The 23,911-nt window shown below is 36.9% G+C and overlaps 3 protein-coding genes across 5 annotated transcripts in view; 1 reads left to right on the plus strand and 2 right to left on the minus strand.

The window, feature by feature from the left end:
- The window catches only part of LOC116022079 (type II inositol polyphosphate 5-phosphatase 15-like), a 9,258-nt gene extending 1,957 nt beyond the window's left edge, over positions 1-7,301 (minus strand). The window contains exons 1-9 of one of the 2 annotated variants that reach the window (XM_031262635.1): positions 6,296-7,300; positions 4,596-4,845; positions 3,269-4,064; positions 2,810-2,940; positions 1,388-1,472; positions 1,116-1,278; positions 973-1,013; positions 607-871; positions 363-486 (exon numbers count right to left, since the gene is read on the minus strand). In XM_031262635.1, coding sequence (XP_031118495.1) covers positions 363-486; positions 607-871; positions 973-1,013; positions 1,116-1,278; positions 1,388-1,472; positions 2,810-2,940; positions 3,269-4,064; positions 4,596-4,845; positions 6,296-7,202 — 2,762 coding nt within the window. In that variant the 5' untranslated portion in view covers positions 7,203-7,300. Of the gene's footprint in view, positions 1-362; positions 487-606; positions 872-972; positions 1,279-1,387; positions 1,473-2,809; positions 2,941-3,268; positions 4,065-4,595; positions 4,846-6,295 lie in introns of both variants that reach the window. The other variant, XM_031262634.1, reaches the window with a different exon arrangement.
- Positions 7,302-11,131: 3,830 nt separating this feature from the next.
- LOC116023277 (beta-hexosaminidase 3) lies at positions 11,132-17,055 on the plus strand. Of its 2 annotated transcripts, none has more exons than XM_031264267.1 (15): positions 11,132-11,243; positions 12,656-13,020; positions 13,624-13,698; positions 14,193-14,228; positions 14,330-14,441; positions 14,611-14,681; positions 14,775-14,905; positions 15,001-15,066; positions 15,183-15,283; positions 15,377-15,436; positions 15,534-15,567; positions 15,875-15,973; positions 16,058-16,117; positions 16,340-16,590; positions 16,729-17,055. In XM_031264267.1, the coding sequence occupies exons 2-15, from the start codon at positions 12,661-12,663 to the stop codon at positions 16,893-16,895; spliced, it is 1,623 nt and encodes a 540-aa protein (XP_031120127.1). In that variant the 5' UTR covers positions 11,132-11,243; positions 12,656-12,660; the 3' UTR covers positions 16,896-17,055. The 2 variants fall into 2 exon arrangements, with proteins under 2 accessions (XP_031120127.1, XP_031120126.1); XM_031264266.1 differs by lacking the exon at positions 11,132-11,243 and adding an exon at positions 12,304-12,452.
- Positions 17,056-17,119: 64 nt separating this feature from the next.
- Positions 17,120-21,634, minus strand: LOC116023276 (endoglucanase 12). The gene is made up of 5 exons (XM_031264265.1): positions 21,220-21,634; positions 18,973-19,280; positions 18,113-18,710; positions 17,740-17,912; positions 17,120-17,534 (listed from the first exon to the last, which is right to left on the minus strand). Exons 1-5 carry the CDS (start codon positions 21,632-21,634, stop codon positions 17,133-17,135), a joined length of 1,896 nt encoding a protein of 631 aa, XP_031120125.1. The 3' UTR covers positions 17,120-17,132.
- Positions 21,635-23,911: the final 2,277 nt, after the last annotated feature.

A 23,911-nucleotide genomic window follows, 5' to 3' on the forward strand; every position in this document is an offset into this window, starting at 1 on the left:
AAAGGGGGGGGGGGGGGTATTTTTGTTTTTTCTTGTTTTTTTTTTTGTTTTATATAAATTAAAAATAGTGTTCGTTTATATTTTTATATTTTAAGTAAAATAATAAAAATATATAATTATACATTTCTACTCATTTTCCGGAAAATGAACCACACACACAAAGACAGTTTTCCAAAGTGCAACCAAACACTGGAAAATAACTCATTTTCCAGAAAACATTTTCCAGAAGTCATTTTCCTGCTTTCCAAACAACACCCTAAATATTGATTTGAATGTTCTAACATGGTAATTCATAGAAAACTCACTGCATCCAAAAAAAAAAAAAAAAAAAAAAATAAAAGAAGAAGAAGAAGAAAACTCACTGCAAAATTGAAGATACTACAGGACAATCTAAGCTGCACGTGGTAACTGAACTGGGACGGCTATCACGGTACAAAATTCTGTCACACCAGGCAGGAATACGCTTCTTTTCCCCAGAATCATACCCTGTAGAGAAATTCCAACCAGTCCAGAAATTCAGGCACAACCCAGGATTAGTAAAGGAGTTAAAATTAAAACAATAGAGAAAACTAATTAATATCAAATAGAACTTATACATCGACATACCAGCTAAACCAGGTTGGTTCTTTTCAAATTTATATGTGGGAGGAAACCTGATAACTGCCTCACGCATTCCTTGGAAGACATTACCAGCTTCCATTTCTGTATGCAACTGATCCCTCTCTTTTAGCCAGTCAAAGCACCTCTGAGAAATAAAATCCCTTGCTTCATCATAAGATATTCCATCAAGACGATAGTTGAAGTCACCCAGAAAGACAACCATATCTGCTTCGGATAGCTCTGGTAGAGCTTCTAAAGAGTTAGCTGCTCCCTGTTAAAATGTATGTCAATGTTTTCATTGACGGCCATGATGATGAAAACAGTAATAGGTAATGCAATACTAAGCCATGGTCATGGCATGAATTTACATACGTTTGCACCACGAGGCATTTGAACTGCAGATGAGACGCTAGCTGCAATAGACAGGACCAATAGCAAGCGACAACCATAAACATGCCAGGTTAAAAACATTGACAAGGCAAGCAAAGAAGACGAAAATAGGTATAGCACTATACCAGCAGCATTGGGAAAGTTAGATGGCCGACTGAAGGCCATTGTTCGATATACGTGATCAAAATCAGCATTACGGCGACCAACAGCCTCCAAGTGTGCAGCAAAGTGGCAGTTCACAAAGCAGATAACACGACCATACACCCTCATTCTCAAACCTACAGCTCCCTGTTAAAATGACCTTTAATTGATTACTACTTTAATAGCAATAACAGTTTGGACTTAAAATTTCCACGGTTAACTCTCTATTAGCCACCAAAAAGGAAAACACATGTACCTTGTTCCCAATTGCGCGTCCAAAACCACATGGAACTGCTGCAACATCAACATCCCCAACATGACGACTGACATTACTTCTCACCCTGAACATATATCATTCACTATCAAATTTCATGAACTGCTGAGCAATTGAGGCCACAAAAAAATGAAGATAATTTCAACACAAGTCCATTGAAAAATCTAAACAATAGTTAACAAGGAATTCAAAATAATAGAAGCATCATGTATTTCTGATCTTGTAATATGCTAGTGATTTGGTCCACACTTTGCAAGGATTATTATCACTGTTTTGACATACCTTATATTAAAATTTCTTTACTTGGTTTTGGAGGTTCATTTTTTACCGGATAAAGTAAAATATTTTTTTCTTCAAATGGGAAAATAAGAAACTGATAATAGGTTCACAAGGATACAAATGAACACTTCACGAAAAAGTTACTCAATTTATTATAAGATACAAATACAAATATCATAAATTTATTTAAATTATTATTTGTAACTCCAATTATTACCAGTGGAATGTCAAAAGATGCATGCCACATGTTGCCAAAGTTGGATTCCATGTGGCGCACCAAATGTCCCAAAACTCACTACAGATTCTTTCTGTTTTCATGTTTTGGGCTATGCACACATATATGCATGTGCCAATATAAGCCTAATCATGGAAAATACCCAAAGCTTTGCAAGAATTCATAAGATTTTATCCCAAACAAAAACTTCTAGCTTGCTGATGTGACTGACTGTCCAGTTTGTGCTTTAAGTGGGTTTTGTTTACATGTCAATTTTCCCACCCATTTTAACTAGATTCGTTTTAGAGAAAGAGTCAAGATCAAAACCTAAAGTAGGCTACCATCCTTCCTCAAATGGAACCAGCATTCACCACCACCACAGTTATAACACTTTAACCTAACCCCCATACCCAGGCTGCTACTACCATGACAAACCACCACCAGATATTTCCATAATTAAAGCCCATATCCTTGCCACTGCCACCACCACCACTAAGACTTCATTCGGGTATAATCAGACTAAACTTTACTTCAATGTATTCACCGCCAGAGAAGGCCCATTTAATTCTAGGAGCCTTAAGCTATTGAAACAAATCCAGAAGAGTAGCTAAAATGCATCATACTTAAACACACTTTCTATATAAGTGATTTGGCAGAAAAATCATCCACCATTACTGGAGACAAGGGGGGCTTCAAATGATTCCCAACTTTAAATGCAATTAGACAGCCAGTCACCCATTACCAAATTCGACAAACATCTCAATTTGGCTATACTTGTATAAAAGTTTGAAACTTGGATAAAATTGTACAACCTTTACATCTGAAGATAATCATAAATTCATGCAAGTTTTGCATATTTACTGTGATTAACACACACACACATCACCTGCAAATTTGGTCATAGTACCTACCATACAGCAATAAGCAAGCCTGCCAGCTGCCTGGAGCCAACACGCACAAAAGTTGATCCTTCATCCAAAGTTTTCCCTATCATGTCCAACCACCATTGCCCAGCAGAGCTTACATCAAGGCCTACCTGCATCTAAAAGGCATGGACATACAAGGTTAACATTGTAACGCTAACAGTCCTCTAAAGTAACTCTCTCTCTCTCTCTCATGTATACACATATATACTCTGTGTGTCAGTGTGTGTGTGTGTGCGCGTGTCTGAAGGAAAGTCATGGTAAATGCATGAATGAAGAATAACATTGACAACCATAAGATCTTTATATTGACTTAATAATTCTATTTAGTTCAGAAGGGCAAATGCAAACAAAGGGGAAGTCTTGGGTGGAGCATAAAATAGTTAGGTGATGAGGTGATTAGGTAAAAGGAATCAAATACACGAGATTACAGGGAGTGAATCTCACTGTTTCTTTAGCAGCAGACATTGCAAGAAAACCAGCACCCATCTCCACTTCCTGCAGCCCAATAACAACAATACCAGCTTCTGCAGCTGCAGAACCTAGCCATGATATGAGTGAGTCATGAGATGCTCTTTCTTGTCCAACATTCCATGTACCAGCCAATATTTTCATATCTTCTATCCTCGTATATAAAAAGTCCTTCTCAGACAACTCTGAATGCAATAGACCATCAATTGGTCCTGGAGATAATATACTCCACCCACGTATACCACCGTGATTGGCCAAGGTGAAAACATAGCCATCTGCAATACCCAAACCTATAATTGGACTCCCATGAGCTAACCATTCTCCAAGTGATTTACCATTAAGATCCAATACCTGGACAGTACCACTAGCATATCCTACCCATATTCGTGATCCAAACATACAAAAGCATTGAACAGAAGAAGTATGGTACTGAACTTCATGCACACGATTCCCATTTCCATCCCATTGGACAAGTAATCCATTAGCACACCCAGTCCAAATCATTCCATCAATTGTTTTGACCAATGCTTCAGTTCTCCGATAATCATCACCAAAACCTCCTTTTACTGCAACTCTACGAACAGCATCAGCTGCTCCCAAAATAGCATTACGCGATCGCTGAAAGAAACTGATGGAGGTCTGTGATTTCTCCTTCTTTGATACAATCTTCATCCTCAACTCTTCTTCCACTATAGGATCTTGGACTGCTGAGATGTTTTCAATCTGGCCATCTATGTTGAAGACTTTCAATAACTCCCAAGTCCGAGCATCCCTACACAGTACCAACAAATTATTATATGATTAGCAGAAAGAATAGTAAGTAACACAAAAGGAATAATGATTATAAGAAAATCGGTATTAGAATTTGCCTCAAACAGTTTCATTTCATCTTGAGTAAACCACTAAATTTTAATGTTCCAATAACATCCATGGAATCATCTTAGAAATGACACATGTAAAACCTTTCACCTACAAAACTACAACTACAAAATTAGTGAGATCTTAAATGTGGATAAAGCTATAGATCTGTTACCAATAATTCACATGAAATAATGCCAAAAATCCACGCACACTAAAATGACATGTCTAAGCCTATCATGAGTGCATATGCATTTAGACCTTGAGTATTAAATCTCAGGAATAAAAATATCTCTTCATAGATAGATGCTCCAAGTGTTCAAAAAAAAAAAAAAGAGAGAGAATAATCAGTGCAAACAACAGTGAAGAAAGCCTAATCAAATAATTTACCTAGAAGTTACTTAGTTTTATTTATCAAAAAGAAATTTTCCTAGAAGGTACTTACCATAATGCAAAAGAAAGGTAGCCAGCAGTCCACACTTTCGCACCAGAATGATCAGACACCATATATCTGACATCAGCAGAGAATATACTATTGCCATTAATTGTAAGTTGGTTCCTAGTATCCACATATGACCTCTCTATTAATAAAGGAGCCATGTGGCGTTCCTCTGCTGTTAGAGAAAATGATTTCTCAATTGCTTCCCAAGTCCAGATCTTGATAGCACCCCCCTCAGATCCAGACCATAAATCACCTAGAAGAAATTAAAAGTTTCATCAAATCAGCAATAATGCCATCCATTTTAGTTAGTGTTAATAACCATTTTCTATTCTATTTTTGTTTCACTTATTTCCTCTATCCATTTTAAAATTTTAATCCAGCACACAGCAAGAAAAAATAAAGACAATTGTGCATGCTAACCTATAAAGGAGGAATGTATATAACCGAATATCGATTTACCCAATAAACAAAAAGGGAAAAATGGAAGATCTTCTATTCAAAGAAAAAGTGTCAACTTCTGAGAGAAGTGAAACAAATAAGCAACTACCAAAATCGGAAATGTTACAAGTTTGTGAATTTATGGGTGAACTACAAGAGTTTGTCTTGAAATGAAAAATAAAAGACACTCCAAAGTAGCATATACTCTGAATATCATTCAATAACATTTTAAATGACCACGAACTATATCAAGATAATGAGCTTCAGTAAAAGGAAAGTCTTGAAGCTTTGCTTGATCTGACATCCCTCTTTGTCCATACATGAATTTTTCCAATATGATTAGTATCCAAAAGTGTTATTTTGGTCATGTCCAAGTCATGGAAGAAAGAAAAACAACAAATAGGCAGCTACCATCACACCACTCAATAGCCCACTATCCAGAAGGGCCATTTCCAAGTCACAGAAGAAAGAAAAGCAGTAAATATGCACCTAGCATCACTAATCAATGTCTCGCTATAGTGGGTTGACATTTTTCATGCAAAATATAATAATATTTTTTTAACATTAGTAAAGATCAAGGTGAGACAAATAAGATAAATTGTTTGATCTGATCAAGGCACTCAAACCACATACAAAATACTGACAATAAACACCTACTAATCTACTACGCTAAAGAGGCAAAGACGTGGTTGTCAAGTGGCATAACCATGTAACTTTAAGTCTTTAAGCCGGAGGCCACAAGTTTGGTTCTCAGCCTCTTAGATGTACCAAAAATAATAAAAATGTACTACAGTGGGTTGACATTTTTCATGGGTCAAACAGTCAGAGAGTGATTGGTTTCGGCCACAGCTTGGATAATTGATGGCAAATTGACACTCAGTTAATGCTAACAGACTGTTTGGCTATCCAGGAATGTAAGAAGAATATAAAAGGAACTTTTGATCAGGTTAACGAATACTGATCACCTAATGTCATTGTTGCAGGTTCAGCTATGGCAAACAAAGTTCACACTCTTGTTACTATTCTACAATGTTACCAAAAATGGGTTCTAACAAGTTGTTTTGATGTAGCTCAATAACAAAACTAGAACCTCAAGGATATACAGCATGTTTAACAGAGTTGCGAGAAAAGCTGCAGGCAAAATAGTTCTAAGAAATGTCCAATTTCAAAGGCTGCTACAATCCAAAGTTCAAACAGATTAGTATAAGAAGTGAAGCGAAGGTTATTACAGTGGGAGAAGAGATTAGGGAAGATTGAAACCTTACCATACGAAGTCATGACCATAGAGAGAACCGGACCACGATGAGCCCGCCACGATAGTAATTCCGGAAACTTCCCCTGATTTCCACCTGCGTCGTCCATTTTCCAGCATCGGATTCTGCCATCTTTATGTCCACTCCACACGACCCGGTTTCCAGCATCTCCTACCAGGCACAGCGTGGGCGGGGTCTGCACTGATTCACAGAACGGTGCGGTATCGTTGTCCAATTCCTCATCAGGAGCTACGCCATAAATATCCGTTAAGTTCCAAACACGAACCCCGCATTCCGACCCGGCCCACATCTGAGATCCATCGTCCGTGCAAACAATATTCCGCAAAAACCGCCCAATTTGCGTTTCTCTCAACGGATGAGGCCTCAACTCGATGGACGGCGGTCTGTCCGGATGAACCGCTGCCCGAACCGGGAGCTTGAATATGCCCCTGCCGCCACCTCGCCCTGCAAATTCAGGCAGAGGCTGGTTCTGATTAGTGCCGGTGTTGTTGCGATTGCTGAATGAGGTGGAGCCGGCCGGCGACGATAGCTTCCGGTCGAGGAACTGGATCATGTAATCGAGGCGTTTCTGAGTAGCGTCGTTCTGGCGGTTGAACTCCTCGTCCTCGTCGTCGGACGAGGACTCGTAGAACCGGTCAAAGATCTTCGGCGTCCTTTGAGTCTCATCGAGGCCGAAATTGAAATTGTTGCTACGCTCGTCCTCGCTGCCGTTGTCGGAGCCGTGACTCAGTAGCGGCGGCGGCGGCGGCGGCGGCGAAGGCGGAGCGAAAATGAAGTCCTGACTGAAAGGATTGAAATCATCACGGTTCTCGCCGGCGGCAGGGGTATTGGTAGCACCAGTAGGCGTAGTGAATGGTGCGAAAAAGTCGCCGTCGTCATCTTCGATCCGGCTATCCATTTTGTTGTGGCAGGAATCTAGCTATCCTAGCCAGAACTGAGAGAGATTTTGATTTTGGGGCTTTGAAGAAGTGAGAGATTTTCTGATGAATTTTTTTTTTTTTTAATTACAGAGTAAATATTAATAAAAAAAAACTAAAATAATTTCAGTTTTAATAAGCAGCGGAATTAAAATGGAAAAAATTAATTTTATAGGGACACATGTAAGGTAACTGTCATCAACTAGGTTATCGACTTGTCGTTTTACCCGCCACAATGAAAACCATGAGTGCTGTGTTAGTTACGTATGAGTCAACCTTCAATTAAATTAGTAGGATATTAACTAGCTTGATCAGTGGAAGTGACCGTGTCTTCTTATCTTTAAAAAAATCTAGAATTTTTGTTTTTTAAGAGAGGTCAAAAATTTAAATTTCTTTTTGTATATGGAAAAACTCAAAACACCTAATTTATAAGCGTTAACTTACTTCTTTATATTCATATGTCAGTTAGGATTACAAAGCATTTTTTTTTTTTAAATTAAAGTGTTGGTTACATATGAGTTTGACAAAGTATAATTTTTAAATATTAATTTAATCCAATTAACTTGTGATTGAATAACTAATTAGCTAATTTGTGGTTTTATGAAATTCTACAAAATTCTAGTCATTTTAGGATGTACATAATTTGCTTTAGACAACTATTTTTTGAAAATTTAATTATAATGGACAAGTTACATCATGTTGGCCATGGTACACTAATACGCACAACACGTTGATATGATTAGCATTTTCTCTGCTCTTCTTTTTCAATTGACTACAAAGTTTCTCCACTTATGCATGTACCTTTACTAAGAAATGCGATAGTGATAGTTGAATTAAACACTAAAAAAAAAAAAAAAAAAAAAAAANTAAAAAAAAAAAAAAAAAAAAACAGACTCATTTTTTGAAAATCATTTTTTTTTTCAAAAAGTATTTTTAAGATTTTCGAACGGAAAGTAGAAAAAATGTTATATTTTAACTTTTATCCAAATACCCAAAATTGAATTTTTTTTAAAGAATATTATATGTATTTCCGAACAGTCCTTACTCAGATATGTATACCAAACCATTACAATCATTACTACTAGGGGTGGAAATAGGCTAGGTCGAGCCGGACTTTAGAAAATTAGGCCTGGACCTGTTATGGAAATCTAAAGCATGGGCCTGGGCCTGAGCCTGTATGTAAGCTTTTTTTAGACTCAAGCCTGAGTCTATAGTTGGCCTGGCATGGTCTTAAGCCTTTTTAAAAGCCTATTTAACATATAGACCTTTAAAAAGACTTCAAAATAGATCCTAAATAGGCTTTGAGCCTATTTAAATAGGCCTTGAACCTATTTAGAGCCTACATTTTAAAGCCTTTTAAATTATACATGTAAAAAATTTACAAAAGATACTTAAGTTCATATTTCATAATGAATAACAAAATCATAAATTCATATTTCATAATACAATATCCAACATCACAAGTTTAATAAGTAAAAGTTCGTAATACAAAATTCAACAATGCATTGTTTACTAATTACTAGTATTACTACAAATCTATAAATCCTGCAATTAATTACTAGTAGGCTCATATTACATTAGTATTACTACTTTACTCATTGCTAGTAAACTGTAAACACTAAATGACTAGCAGAATTATTGCTAGTAATTAGTAATACTAATTATTAGCAATTTAGCATAATAGCAATAGTAACTAGTAATATCTAACACTGTTTACTAATTAGTAAGTCGTATTTGGGATTTGGGTATTGGGAATTAGGGTTGTAGGTTATATATATATTATATATAAAATGTAATATATAATAATTAAATATTAAATATAAATATTATAATATATATATATATATATATATATATATATATATATATATATAAATAGGCTAGGTCTGCGGGCTTGTAGGCTAGGCTTTTAAATATAGGCCTAGGCCTATTTAACTAAATAGGCTTCTAATTAGGCCTAGGCCTGGCCTTTTTATTAAATAGGCTAGGCCAAGCTAGGCCCTAAGTAGGCCAGACCGTAGGCCCCTATGAAGGGGCCTGGCCTATTCCCACCCCTAATTACTACATGGACCACAGTCCACACATCTGTGTGAACCATAAAAAAAAATACATTTTTAATATACTAAATGTATATTATTTGTGTATGCAAAATATATTATTTTCGTACTGAAAATACATTATTTTATATACTATTAAATAATGTACATTCAATACAAAAATAATATACTTTTAGTATATTAAAAATGTACCTTATATTCATGGTACACACAATAATTAGCCCGATCATTAAGGATAGGCCTTTGGACCTCATTCAGAATGGGCCTTGACTTAATAAATACGGTAAAAATGTTAGTTTTTTTTTTTTTTTTTTTTTTTTTTTTTTTTGGCTTTATTGGATCTGTGCCAGCCAATTCCTAACGAAGGCCCATAAGAAATCAACCTATAAGCTAAATTTATGAAATATCAGTTTTACTTTATCTAAAAACTTAATAAGTCTCAATCAAGGTTATATCATTGATTTATGTCCCTCTTTCTATATTCTAATTAATTTGTACATTTTATTTTAAATGTTGTACACTTCAATGTTATTAGACAAAATTATCCCTACTACATTGTTGTTATACAAAACTACCTTTACACCGTTATAACACCGTTAGTTTTTAGCTCCATCATTATTATCATACACCTATATCTATCATATCATTTTCCTTTTCCTTAATTATCATTTTAGTAAAATCATTATATAATTAATTTAATGCTTGATTATATTTTAATTAAATTTCTATACATGGTAAATCATGTATGTGTGTATAAAATACATATACTATATTTGTATATATAATTAGAATTAAAAATTTTAATTATTTATATTTATTAATGTTTTAATATTGGACACGAACTTTCGCGCATCGCGCGTACAAATACTAGTTAGTATTATACGCACAAAACACCAAGTTTTTTATATTATTATTCAATATTATATTTATGGTTATATTTAAATACTTTTTTGAAAAAAAAAAGTAAACAAAGTCGCAAGTTGCAGAATATTATATTACAATAATTAATTATGTTCATAATGTTTATATTCACATTGAGAAAAAGAAAATGATAATTGAAAAAATTTGAGTTACATGTGTACTATACAAAGTTATAAAAACACTATAATTTTAAGGCTGCATTATTATTTATATTTAGTCATCCATGTTAGTATTCATTATATAACAACAAATCTAACTATAAACATGTAAGGACAATTTTTGGGTGACTAGAGAAACTTGTAATTGCTACTCGAGTGTAAATATCGCATTGTGATCTTAATAAGCAAATGAGCACGAGGAGATAAATCAACATAGGTCATATATAGTTGATCAGCTCAAATAAAAAAGATCAATAGGCCGCTCCCGTTGAGAGTCGAACTTATAATCTTGTAGTTATCAAATCAACAAACTTGGTTGAAGTTGTTTTTGTGTAAGAACATTTGTATCCAATAGAAATGTATCTTACAACATTTATATACATTTATTTATTAGCTTTTTCCCAGGTTGATGTTAGGTATTAGGACTTTGTCCCGCTTAACGCTATTTCTACTTTGATTCAATCTCCCGTTTCTTAATTTGTTCGCTTTCAAAAAAAAAAAAACATTTATTGGCAAAAAAAAAAAAAACATGTCAGACAAGATAACACTACAAAATATACATTTTTTATTTTGTATTTTGGGGGTTAAAATAATTCAGCACACCTCAGCCGGTGTTAAATTGGTGCTCTAAAGTCGTTGTGGTGGTTAGTCAGTTGGGGCAGCGCGGGCGGCTCAACAACATTGGCGCCTTTTCATTAGTTAATGTAACTACTGGTTTTGACAGTTATTGACATGCATGCGATTACAATATTCCATTTGTTTGAAAGCAAAAGAGAGGGAGACCCCGCAACAAAAAAAAAAAAAAAAACGCTTCCTTGTTCTACACCAAATCATTCCGACCACCTCCTCTTCCCGCCCTTGAGATATCCTCGGGAGGTCAATTCATGTAATCTACTTTTTCTACTCCATTTTATTTCATTAATTATATTTGTCATTTCAACCTTTTTTTTACACTTATTTTCTTATAATCTATGGGTGAATTCACAAAGATGATGTTCGCAGGATTACTGAATACTTATTGGTTAAAATAAAAAAGGGGTGTTGTTATGGTTAGGAGAAATAGAGTGAGTTAACGATTAATTTAAGATAATTATATAACTTATTTCAGAATTACAATTCTGGGTTCAATGATAATGATATTAAAGAATTTGCTAGAGTTTTTTAATATTAACCTTTTGTTTGTGAGAATAAGGCCAACTTGCTTACAAAGGAAGTTTTATTCAAGACAGATCCTATGGTTTGGTTTTCTTTGCCTGTTTTTTTATTATTATTATTTTTTTATTATTTTAAATTTGAAGTATTTGTTTCTTTAAAAAAAATAGCCTTATTAAATAAAAGTTACAAATAAATTTGTAGCTTTTCATTAGAAACTCACAGTCTATTATCATATTTGTTCTCTTGATTTCAATTGATCAATTATGGATAATCTAAACTAGTTTTGGAAAGCTAGCTAGAATTACTATATAAAATTTACCTTACTATATAAAATTTACCTAATATACACCATCGGTAATTGCTGCAAGGGAGTCACTCCAAATATGACATTGCAGAATTTCTTCAATTTCTATAGTATTACTTGATTGGTTGAGAGTACTGTATGAGCAATTGGGGTATATGGTTGTAGTGGCTATATGAATGCATGGAGCCCAGAGGGGAAATGGGGAAAAGAGCATGTGAGGCATGTCCGAATTTTGATCCCACCAATTAATGATATTAATTATGACTGATGTTATAATATATATTCATTAATTCATTAGTTATATGTTCAAGCATTAGTAAACCGGCAATAATGCGTTAGTGATTTCTCATTTATCTGCAACCAAAAAGGAGCAGAGAGAAAGAATCATTTGTCGGTTTCCTGCGAAGACAATCGCTACATTTTACTTCTTTACGTAGCCGGAAAGCGCACTTTGCATATATTTATTGCAGTCTTACACTAACATGTGAACCACCAACTCCTCCCACAATTATTTGTCTCATTTTTTTCTTCAGGGTGGTTCAGCTATAAAGTCTGACACCCCTTTATCTATCTACATTATTTATCCCCTTTATCTTTGAGATTTTTGGGTTTTGCAGAGACTGCCATCTTTTACTGGTATGTTTGTTTCGGTTTCTTCTTGAATTGGGCAATGAATAAATGCTTTCTTCTTTGCTGTTATTTGCTGGGTATTTAATGGATCAGATTCAGAAATGCTTTTCTTGCTGTTTTAGGAAACATTTTCTTGGGTGCCATGAAAAGGGCACTGTTAAAATTGTGTAAAAATTGAATCTTTATTGTGTGGTTTGGTTTGTTGGTAGAATACATGATGGTGGTCGCTGCTGATTTACTAGGCAAGACTGCGTTTTGGGGGATTGGGTTTTGTTTGATTGTGGTATCAGCTGCTGCTGGTGCTTCTAATGGTGCCAATGAGCGGTTGAATATATGGCCCATGCCCAAATCGGTGAGCCATGGGCACCATAGCCTGTATTTGAGCGATGGGTTTGAGCTCAAGACTGATGGGAGCACCTATTTGGATGGTTCTGGGATTCTCAAGGATGCATTCTCTAGGATGGTTGAGGTTATCAGAGGAACCCATGCTGTTGATGGCAATGTTGTTGCTGGTTTTAATCAGTCTCATGTGCTAAAGGGGGTCCATGTGGTTGTTCTTTCAGCCAATGAAGAGGTACATCTTGTGGTTGTGTCCTAAGCCCATTTCACCTGATGTGGGGAGGTGTTTTACTTGCCCAATGAAGGCGTAATCCCTCGCCTCGGGGGCCCCACACCCTGACTCGACATGATTTGTGGAGGTGGTAAATAACAGTGATCTAATGGTTCATCAGGTGGGAGGACTAGTGCCTGGTGCTCACAAGAGCCCACCGCATTGGGTGTAACTCCCACACTGCCAATGATGAGGTACAGCTTGTGGTTGTGGCCTAAGCCCACTTCACTTGATGTGGGGAGGTGTTTTACTTGCCCACAAAAGGCGAAATCCCTTGCCTCGGGGCCCACATCCCGTCTCGACATGATTTGTGGAGGTGGTAAATAACAGTAACTCAACGGCTTATCAGGTGGGAGGACCATTGTCTGGTGCTCACAAAGAGCCCACTGCATTGGGTTTAACTCCCACACTGGGGCTGCCAGGCTCGATCTTGCGTCCTTACCCAGAATTTGCCCCCAGGAACCGACTAAACTACCCGTGAGGGCGGGAGGCGTTTTGCTTGTTAGGTCATAGGTGGAGTTGTTCTAGTGTTATGCTTTGAACTAAGTAGCATTATATGTAATGCAGCTGCAGCATGGTATCGACGAGTCCTACCACTTGACTGTACCTGATATTGGAAGTTCGCTATATGCATATCTCAGGGTGGGTGTAACCAGGTTTGTTGCATTCGTAGATTAACACCATTGGTGATCTCCATTTAGGAGACTTCCATAGTTCCATGCCTTGTTTAAGTGCAATCTGTTATACCAGTATCCTATTTATGCCCTTTGTGATTAAGTTTTGGCCAGTGGGCTGTGTTTGGAAATGAGTTCTTTCTATTGACTGAAACTCTACTGCAAACTGGAACGATAGTTTTGGGAATAATGCATATGGAGAATAGAAACTAGTAAGGCTCTTGATAGTTTGTTATCTATGCCCAGTAATTGCTGTTGGTTATAATTGACACTGAAGAGTGGGAAATATTAGGCAGAACCGAAAAGTATCCTCAGCTCTCTGCCCTTCTTATCATTCATTAGTTGCAGTTATTGGTGTCACTGCACAAGAACTGATCAAACCATCCATTATAACTAAATAGCTGCATTATGCTTCGGTCTTTTCAAAAGCTTAAGTTTCTGAGCAGTGTAGTTCTGGTGCAGGCACAAACAGTTTACGGAGCCTTGCATGGGTTGCAGGTTTAGTGCTTTCTCTATCTCCCTAAAAGACGCTACTTGTTCCAAGTTAAAAACGTAACAATAAGATCCTTTTTTTTTTTTTTAACTGTGTTGTGTCACAGACGTTTAGTCAAATGTGCCAGTTCAACTTCACATCCCGGGCTTTTGAAGTTCATCAAGTACCATGGACTGTTTTGGATCAGCCTCGGTTTGCCTATCGAGGGCTTCTAATTGGTGAGATGCTTCTGCTACTGCTTAGCATTTCAAAGCCTCGGCTTTAGCTTCCGTATTGCCAAGCTTCTACCGAACTCTTGTTAGCATTAGGTTTTAAAAGGACACGGTTTTATGATTACACGAGGTATATTCTCTAATTTAAGAATCTAACGCCCTTTTCATGATGTAGATACGGCCCGCCATTATCTTCCACTTCCGGTAATAAAGAAAGTTATTGATTCCATGACATACTCAAAACTGGTATGTAACATATAAACAGCTAAACATTACATTAAAAAAGGTTATATCCATGCTCTTATTGTGTAACATAGTCTCTTCTTGTGTTTTGTAAAGAATGTATTGCATTGGCACATTGTGGATACACAATCTTTCCCACTCGAGATACCTTCATATCCAAAACTATGGGATGGTGCTTATTCTAGTTCAGAGCGGTATACAGTAGGTGACGCTACTGAGATTGTAAGGCAAGTTATTTCGGTCTTCTACTTGTCTTATCTCTTCTCCGGTAAAACTTTGTCTTTACTACATCGTCCTAATTCTTTCAACGTAAGAGTTGCAGATATGCACAAAGACGGGGAATCAATGTATTGGCTGAACTTGACGTTCCAGGACATGCACAGTCATGGTAATAAAAATGGTCTATATAGCGTTTTCCTTTAAATTCGTTATGCCATAAGGCATATGGCTATAGAACGTGCAAATCATATATGGCTAAGTGGCTAACGGTTGTGTAAATTTTAGGGGTGTTGGCTATCCTAAATTATGGCCATCGAAAGATTGTCAACAGCCATTAGATGTAAGCAGTGATTTCACCTTCAAAGTAATAAACGGGATTCTCTCAGGTAATTCCCGCTTCATGGGAAATTTTCACTAGTAGAACTGTAGAATAGACATAGACAATGAGAAATTTACTTGTTCAAAGTTTTCTATCTCAGATTTCGGTAAGATCTTCAAATACAAATTTGTTCATCTTGGGGGAGATGAAGTGAATACAAGTGAGTTTTATGTTCAGAGTTATTGCTGTGACTCTTTGGCTTTACAGATCAAGAATAGAATTTTTACTGAAACACGCAATTTTGGTTTTAACTGCAGCTTGCTGGACATCGACTCCTCGTATACAGAAGTGGTAACAATCCTAAACTTCTGTTACCTGTACTTCTCTAGTTCCTTTAACAAACAAATTTAGGGAAACGGTGATGGAACGTGACACCTCTCTTATACCGAGAGTCACGAGCCTATACCTATGGACTGCAACAATGTATATACAAACAGTTTACACACTCGTAATCTGCCAATTTTCAGTTACCTAGTAATTTTTTTTTCGAGTATAGGCTACAGCTTGGTGAGCTTTAGCGTTTCCATGTGTTGAACAGGCATCTGAGTTATTCCGTTTTATCTGACATGAGGAATTTGAAATTTGCTATACCTGTCAGGTTAAAGACACGCCGATTCGATGGACAACAGGCATACCAATATTTTGTCTTGCGAGCACAGAAGATAGCTCTATCTCATGGATATGAAATTATAAACTGGCAAGACTTTGCTAAAACTTGTTGAGAAACTTTGTAAATTTTTTAAGTGTTTTCTCGTTTATAATTCGTGTTCGAAATTTGCAGGGAAGAGACCTTCAACAATTTTGGCAGCAAGTTGAGTCGCAAAACTGTTGTCCATAACTGGTACGCCTCCTTTCTAATGGCACACAACTCTCGCTTTAAACAGAACGAGCATAATCCTGATAATGTAGGACAGGGCTAGGGCTTACGAATTGAAATCGGTTCTCTCAGATCATCTCTCCCTAATTTAGTATCCATCCCAAAAATTTAAGATCGGTCTGGAGCTCTTATAAAACGCAATAATGCATTTGATATTTCAATCTTAAATCTAACGTTTTCCAACAGGCTCGGGGGTGGTGTGGCTCAGCAAGTGGTTGCAGCTGGACTTCGGTGCATTGTGAGCAACCAGGACAAATGGTATTTGGATCACTTAGACGCAACGTGGGATGGTTTTTACTCGAACGAGCCACTGGCTAACATCACACAGCCGAAGCAACAGGCACTGGTTCTTGGCGGGGAAGTATGCATGTGGGGAGAAAACATTGATGCTTCAGATATCGAGCAAACCATATGGCCCCGTGCTGCTGCTGCTGCAGGTATTTCTTCTTTTTTTTTTTTTCCTCGCCTCACGAATCACGCCTAAAATCTGCACAATCCCCCCTCGTACCACACCTAAAATGTGCTAAATTGCTAACTAACTGCTGTTTTGATTTTGACGATGTTGGTGGATAAAGAGAGGCTATGGACGTCGCCTGAGAACCTCGCGAATGATCTTAGCAAAGTCGGGGGAAGGCTGGCGCACTTCAGGTGTTTGTTGAACCAACGAGGCGTGGCTGCAGCGCCAGTGAGTGGATATGGGCGAGATGCGCCAGATGAGCCAGGATCTTGCCATTTGCAGTAGTAGTAGTAGTTAGGGGTCAGCCATTTTTATTTTTGTCAGTTGGTTCCAACACGATAACTGAATAAACTACCTTGCAGGCTTGCACCACATATGTACTAGGACTAGGAAACTGTCCATAATCAATAAAAATTTGAAAATCAGTTGGAAAAAAAACAAAAAACCGTTTTCTCTGTTATCTCATTATTCCAAAACCACATCATTTTTGTACACAAAAAAATGCTATCTTAGCTACATTGTTCAGGGTTTCCACGGCGGTGGTGGGGGCGGGGCCGGGGCGTAAAGCGGCGGAACGTTGGAGAAGATTGCGTTTTTGTCGACCCCGGAGCGGCCGGTGTTGGTTAGGGACACTAGCGCCGCCACTAAGCCTGCATTTCCGGCCAATGTAGGCTCTGTAAAGGCGAAACTGGTGCGGGAATCTTGGAACTGATCAAACCGGTTGGGGCCTCCGACCATGGCGCCTGTGATGTTGTTTGGATTAGGTTTTTTGGTGTCTCGCCATTTCCATCCGCTGGTGCACGAGTACTTGATCTTGTTGTTCGGCGTCGATGCGCCGCGGTGATGAACGTGCCTGGGGAACCTGGAACCATAGCCCACCACGTAGCTGAACTTCAATGGATTCTCGCCTAAAATATAATTAATCTGTGTTTTCCCAACAAGTAAAATAAACCATAAATAAATAATTCCCACTACTATAAAGAAATAAATTATATTAAGTTGTCTATTACTGATCAGCTCAAATCAAATTAAAAAGGTCAATAGAAGAGTCAAATTTGTAATTGTGTGATTACAGGTTAACTGGTTGCGACATTAATGTTCTTGATTGATAAGATATAAGTTAAGAAACCTGGGAAATCGCGAAAACCCGAAGAACATCCGTGGGGATAAAGTAAGGACCACAATTCATGCCGGGAACATCTGTCATTTCCATGTAATCAGCAAACAGAGATGCCAAGAACGCTGCATTCACTACATACTGTAAAGGTTGCCCTTGCCCATGGTTCAACTGTATCAGCCCCCCTGCAAATCATTCCCCCTTTGAACATCGAAATTTTTAACATAAGGAAGTAAACCAACATAACTGGTCGATTTAAACTAAAAAGATCAGTAGGCTGGAAACAAACTAGCCTAATTGACCAATTTAAACTAAGAAGATATGTGGAATTAAACTGGGAACCTCGAAAAGTTTGACCAAGTTGGGAAAGAAAATGAGAAATTACCTTTGGTGAAGTTGAAGACATGAAATCGTTGCAGGTAAGAGCACATGGTGAGAGTAGTGACATTGTGATAGCTCTGCAACATTTCTTCGTAGGGATAACCCGGATTCAAAACTATCCTAAACCTAGTCAAGAGCAGCATAGCCCCGGGCAGCTTATTATCCCAGCTAAACACACTCAAATCCGGGATAACTACCAACGCATTCGCGTTCTTAGCTATTTCAGGATTAGTCGCCAGCGAAATGTAGCTATTATTCCCGGTAGCATAGTACAACCAAACGGCACTCCACATGTGCTCGTCGAAGTAGCCGGTCGAGTTATAGTACGGCTCGATGTACGGATTTCCGCGGCTGTACGCCGTTCTTTTGCCTCTGTCCCTGGCGAATGCGTACACGGTTTCCGCGCCTTTAGCCAGCTTGGCGGAGTATACGGCGTGGTCGCGGAACACGATGGAAGCGGCGGCTAGCGCCGCCGCCATTTCTCCGGCTAGGTCCGGCCCTGAGACCGCTGTTTGGACCGGGCGTGGATACGCCATGTCCTCCGGCCGTTGCCAGCAGTAATGATCGTCCGGTGTTTTTGAACCGTTTGTGGACCCACCCACCTACAATAAAACAAATAATATTTTTCTTTATTATATTTAAATCATCAAAAAGCTATTCAAAATAACTTTTTCAATTAATTTTTTGAAGAAAATAAAATTACATCAATCAACTAAAACAAATTTAACAAATTAATATTATCAACTAGTTATACCTTCTAACTCAATCAATCAACCACTATTACCGACACACAACCTAAAAGTAATTTAAAATAAATGGTTTAATTCAATTTATTTGAAACTCGGATTGAAAAATTAGGTTTACCTGGCTGTAAATTTTGTCGATTGTGGAGGCGGAGGAGTTGAAAGTTCGGAGGAGGTAATCGGTGCCCCAGCGGATGAGGTCCCGGACGTGATCATACTCGCCGGCGGCTCGAAACTTGTGCTCATACTCAATCACACTCCAGCTCAGCATCGTCATCGCGAACGACATCGGAAAATGGAACTTAGTGTTGTCTCCGGCGTCGTAGTAGCCTCCGATCAGCCCTCCCTTGACGTCCGTCAGTTTGGATCCGTCGTCCAGCCCGGAATCCCTTCTCCACGGTACGCCATTGTTTTTTGGCAGCTTTCCAGCTACAATAACATCATGTAATTAATCAACGTATATACGTCACAATTGCAAAAGCCATATATGCATGCATTTCATCACTTCGATCTCAAGATATTTTTAAAAAAGATCGAGTTGAAATTGTCAAAGAATCCCCACAATCTGACAATCCAACAAATTCATACCGTCCTGTTTATCTGTTATGTGTCTCGTGACACTAATCATGTCAAACGTGAAGATAATTTAAAGAGAAAAATTGTAATTTATGCTCACAAATACACCAATTATTAATGTCAACTCTGAATTAGTAGTGGTATAAATGTTGCCCATTAGTGGTGTAAATGTAGTTACCCGCCATTTTCCATATTTGAAGATCACGTTTTTTTTCTTCCATTTTTTTTCTTCCATTTTTCTTTCATTGTTTGTTCTCTTTCTGCCGACAATAATGTTTCACCTTTTCAGAGACAATATTTACACCACTAATAAACAATGATAATTAGCATATTTGTAGAGCATAAATTACAATTTTTTCTAATTTAAAACAATAAATACACTAATATCAAAATTTTATCAGAGTAAAATGACACTAAAAAAATTGAAATAATTATATACGATGTCATTATTATTATTATTTAATTTAATTAGTGGGTAGATTATAGTCCTTTTAATTTTACATCAGCATTTAATTTATTACTATCTATTTCCCTAAAGTCTAACCCATGCTTATGCATCCTAACAAACTAATGCTAACTGCTGAGACTTGACGACATGAAAGCGATGCAGCCCAAAAGATTTTTCTTTAATTCTCAAATTTTTATTTTTAATTTTTTTGACGTGGTAAATATAACAATAATATTTTTTTTTTTTTTTAAAAGTGAAGTGATATTTTCAATATACCTAATTTTACCCCAAAAGAAGTACGGGGTACATATAATACTCCGTATAGTAGTAAGTTTGACGTGTTCAAGTGGGGCCCAGTATCATCATAATATACAACATGCAAAATTCAAATAAGGTGTAGAGTACGTGTTTGGTTCCTTTAGCCGCCGGGAATCCGAAACGAACAGCGCAGCACCCACGGCGATCAACGTGAATGGTAAAGAGCAAAATTTGGTAAAAATCAAACTAACATTATTTTTCTACTATATATGGAACCATTAGACCAAGTAAACAATCTACCTTGACTTGGTATGTAAGTCCTAATTTTACCAATCAACCATATTCCACGTAAGTCCTATATTGATGCATGAATGAATTGAATAGTGAGTCCCCAACATTTACCATGCTTTAATTTCATAATGTTATTAATGCGATTGTTGGAATAATAATCTTGATCTTACTCGGTAATAAGAATAATACTTGAGTTAGTTGAACGTTAAGATAATAATTCTTTATTTGACCGAGTAACTTTTGGTTGTTATGCATTGAATCTAATTAAGAATATAATTATGATTTTTTCACTTTTGGACCCCAGTTAATATACCTCTCTCGAATGAAGATTTTTCCACTTTTGGTCGCTCGACTAAGATACCTCTCCAAATGAGATTTTTTAAGAAAAAACTTTTGATCACTCAACTATGATACCTCTCCCAAATAATCCCTAGCTATCAAGATTTCTAAGTCATTTTGATTCCTCGTTCAATTTTTAAGTCAACCAAAGCCAACTTTTTAGTACATTTGGTCCCTCGTTTGTTCTTTTTTATTTTTCAGTACCTACTTAACTAGTCTTATTTTTTTTTTTTTATAACTTTTCATCTTAGGTTCACTAAAGAATTGAACGAAAGATCAAATGTGAAAACAATTGAATAATTATGCACCAAAATTAAAAATTTTAGTATTGGAGGGTATTACTGGTGAAGGGTAAAAATAGTCGAGAGACCAAAAGTGGAAAAAAAATCTTGAGAATTACTATTGAAAAGTAAAAATAGGGTTGGCGAGGGGGAGGGGGAGGTTAGAGGTACGTACATTTTTGAGCGTTGAAGAAGAGGAGGGCTTTGTGGAGGGCAACGGAGTAATTATCAGGCGGAGGAGGGCGGGGGTGGCGCTTGGGCAAAGATTTGGCGATAATAGTGGGCAGGGCGAGTACGAAGAAGGCGACGACGATACCCCATAACGTATACTTGAGCGCCTTCTTGCTGCAAACAACGCACCCCAAGTCAACGTACTTTTTCTCCTTCCGCTCCGGCGGGCCCAGCAGCCAGCCCTGCTGCGTCTCGTCCAGGTCGGGCCGGGGGCCGGCGGCGCCGCCGTAGTGGCGCTGCTGCGTCGCCGACGCCCGGTCCCACTCCGCGTTCCCGCGGCTGACCCTCTCGAAGTCCTCCGACGTCGACGAATCTTGAATTATCTCCAACGGCCCTCCCCACTGATGCCCTGAATGCATTCTTGTTTTGATCGATTGATTGATTTCGCTCCGCTCCGATCTCTACAGTTTCGGAATCTTGGAAAATGCATGCGAAAATCCACTCGTTTTCCAAGACGAAGAATTGAAGAGGGAGAGACTGAGACTCATATAAGAAGAAGAAGAAGAAGAATTGATATCCCTAAGATTTATATATATATATATATCATATCCGTCGTGTATATTACGGAGTGGACGGAATATAACGACTGAAAATGCTACTTTTCTTTTGAATTAAATATATACCTTATTTATTGTGACAAATTAGAGTTAACCTTTTTAATATTTTATATTTATTTAATTTCTTTGTTTTTTTTAGTGTAACCCCACTATATGTTCCGGGTCTTTCTCCCGTTTAACAGTTCAGATCCGGCCACTCGACTAATCCGAGCTCGCTGCGAGAGGCACAAGAGCTTGCCCAAGAGGAATTGTATATTTATTTAATTTCTAATATTACACTATTTCATACTTATTCAATCTTATTATATCATATATAAATTATAATTGACGAAAACTAGTGATAAAAAATTAGGAGAATTGAAGTAACATATTTTGGGGAATGAACAATTAATGTATTTTAATTTTTTTTCCTGATATATTTAAGAGGATGGAATATTGAATTTATGATCTTTTGTTTTGAGTGACCAGAGAAACTTGTCGTCACTATCCGAGTGCTAGTGTCATTAGGTGAATCACGCATTGTGAAATTTATAATCTTGAAGAGGTGTTTACTTCATAGCTAGTAATTAATATAACATTAGTAGGATAATGTGAATATGGTTATCTTATATAATTAAGGACATTCTATTTGCTAAAATAATCTCACATTTTATGAACTACACAGTGTAAATATATATATATATAAAGTCACATGATAGAGTCACTCAATCAAAAAGTCCCAAGACGTTAATATGTGTCTACATGTATGTACCATTAGATTTACTCGCGGTACGTAATGGTACTTTTAAAATAATCATCGATGTCTACATGTATGTACCCCATCCCCATGACCGAATCAGCCACATACGTAATATTAAGGATTTACTCTATATAAATAATTGCTTTTTTAAACACATTATATTATTTTCTAATCTATCTAGCTTATATATTTATTTTCTAATTCCAAAATACATATTTAATTTATTTTATCTTAGGGTAATTTGAGATACTGGTACTTACATTATGGAGAGTAGAGAAAAAAATTTGTATATTCATGAAAATTTGGATGGCAAAATGAGTGGATGTTGTTCAAAACCTTGGTTCAAAAATGTTTGTTTTTTGAAATATTAAATTGAAGCTCCATTTCACACGACACCAAAAGTTGACTTTGAAGAGTAAATTGGCAATTGTAATTTTTGATTGTTTTTTTTTTTTAAAGAACAAAACTTCAATTCTAGGGGAGTTTAATTTCAACTTAATTATTCTTACCCATTGGACAAACCTCCTTAAAACATCCATCTGGGGAAGTTTCAAGTTTCAACGTACCCACAGCCTCATTTATTTAGACTTTGACCTCATCATTATCGTTGGATCACAGTTGGAATCGTCCGTGTAATGGAATGCATGTTTTCTAAGTTTGAAGTTTTAACCCTAACTAACCGCTCCTATTATGGAGGCATAGGTAATTTGCGATTTTACGAGATGTGTCTTAACTGATTTATGATTTTTTAAATATTTGTATACTAATATGCATGCCAAAGACTTTGTGGTCTAGTGATATCCGGTTGCACCCCCACATGGGAAGGGGTGGATTTGAGCCTAATAGATACTATATTGTAATAGAGTCAATAATACTAAAAAAAATACTAATATGCATAGTAAACATCATTTTTTGGTCCCTGTTAGGATTCGAACCCTGCACATAGACATGTTTGCTATTCAAAACAATTCTTGGGTTTACGATGGATTTCAGGTTGCACTCACAAAGAATCAACAGATGCCCCCACTGAGACTCGAATCCACTCCCTTCCACATGGGAGTGTACACCGGATGCCGCTTGACCACAAGGTCTTTGGCAAACTTTTAGTTGTATAATTGCATTAACGATTTGCTTTAAATTATCACAAAATTTTCCCCCATTTTAGGTACATATCCATTTAATTAATTTTCTTATGTATAACATACATTATTGTTAAACATGTAATACATTTGAATAAAACCCAAATTCAACCATAGGCCCAGCTTATATTGAAAATCACGGCCCACTTGTTTCGGAAATGTAGTGTTTTTTTTTTTTTTTTTTTTTTTTTTTTTTTTTTT

Source organism: Ipomoea triloba, chromosome 6 (assembly GCF_003576645.1).
Source record: "Ipomoea triloba cultivar NCNSP0323 chromosome 6, ASM357664v1".
Taxonomy (NCBI): domain Eukaryota; kingdom Viridiplantae; phylum Streptophyta; class Magnoliopsida; order Solanales; family Convolvulaceae; genus Ipomoea; species Ipomoea triloba.

Coding starts and splice junctions, on each gene's coding strand:
- LOC116023277 (XM_031264267.1), top strand. CDS start 12,661: ATGATGGTGGTCGCTGCTGATTTACTAGGCAAGACTGCGTTTTGGGGG. Junction 14,442..14,610: donor CTATCGAGGGCTTCTAATTG/GTGAGATGCTTC, acceptor TTCATGATGTAG/ATACGGCCCGCCATTATCTT. Junction 15,974..16,057: donor GGATATGAAATTATAAACTG/GCAAGACTTTGC, acceptor CGAAATTTGCAG/GGAAGAGACCTTCAACAATT.
- LOC116023276 (XM_031264265.1), bottom strand. CDS start 21,634: ATGCATTCAGGGCATCAGTGGGGAGGGCCGTTGGAGATAATTCAAGAT. Junction 17,913..18,112: donor TGTCTTCAACTTCACCAAAG/GTAATTTCTCAT, acceptor AATGATTTGCAG/GGGGGCTGATACAGTTGAAC. Junction 17,535..17,739: donor GGGTTTTCGCGATTTCCCAG/GTTTCTTAACTT, acceptor GGGAAAACACAG/ATTAATTATATTTTAGGCGA.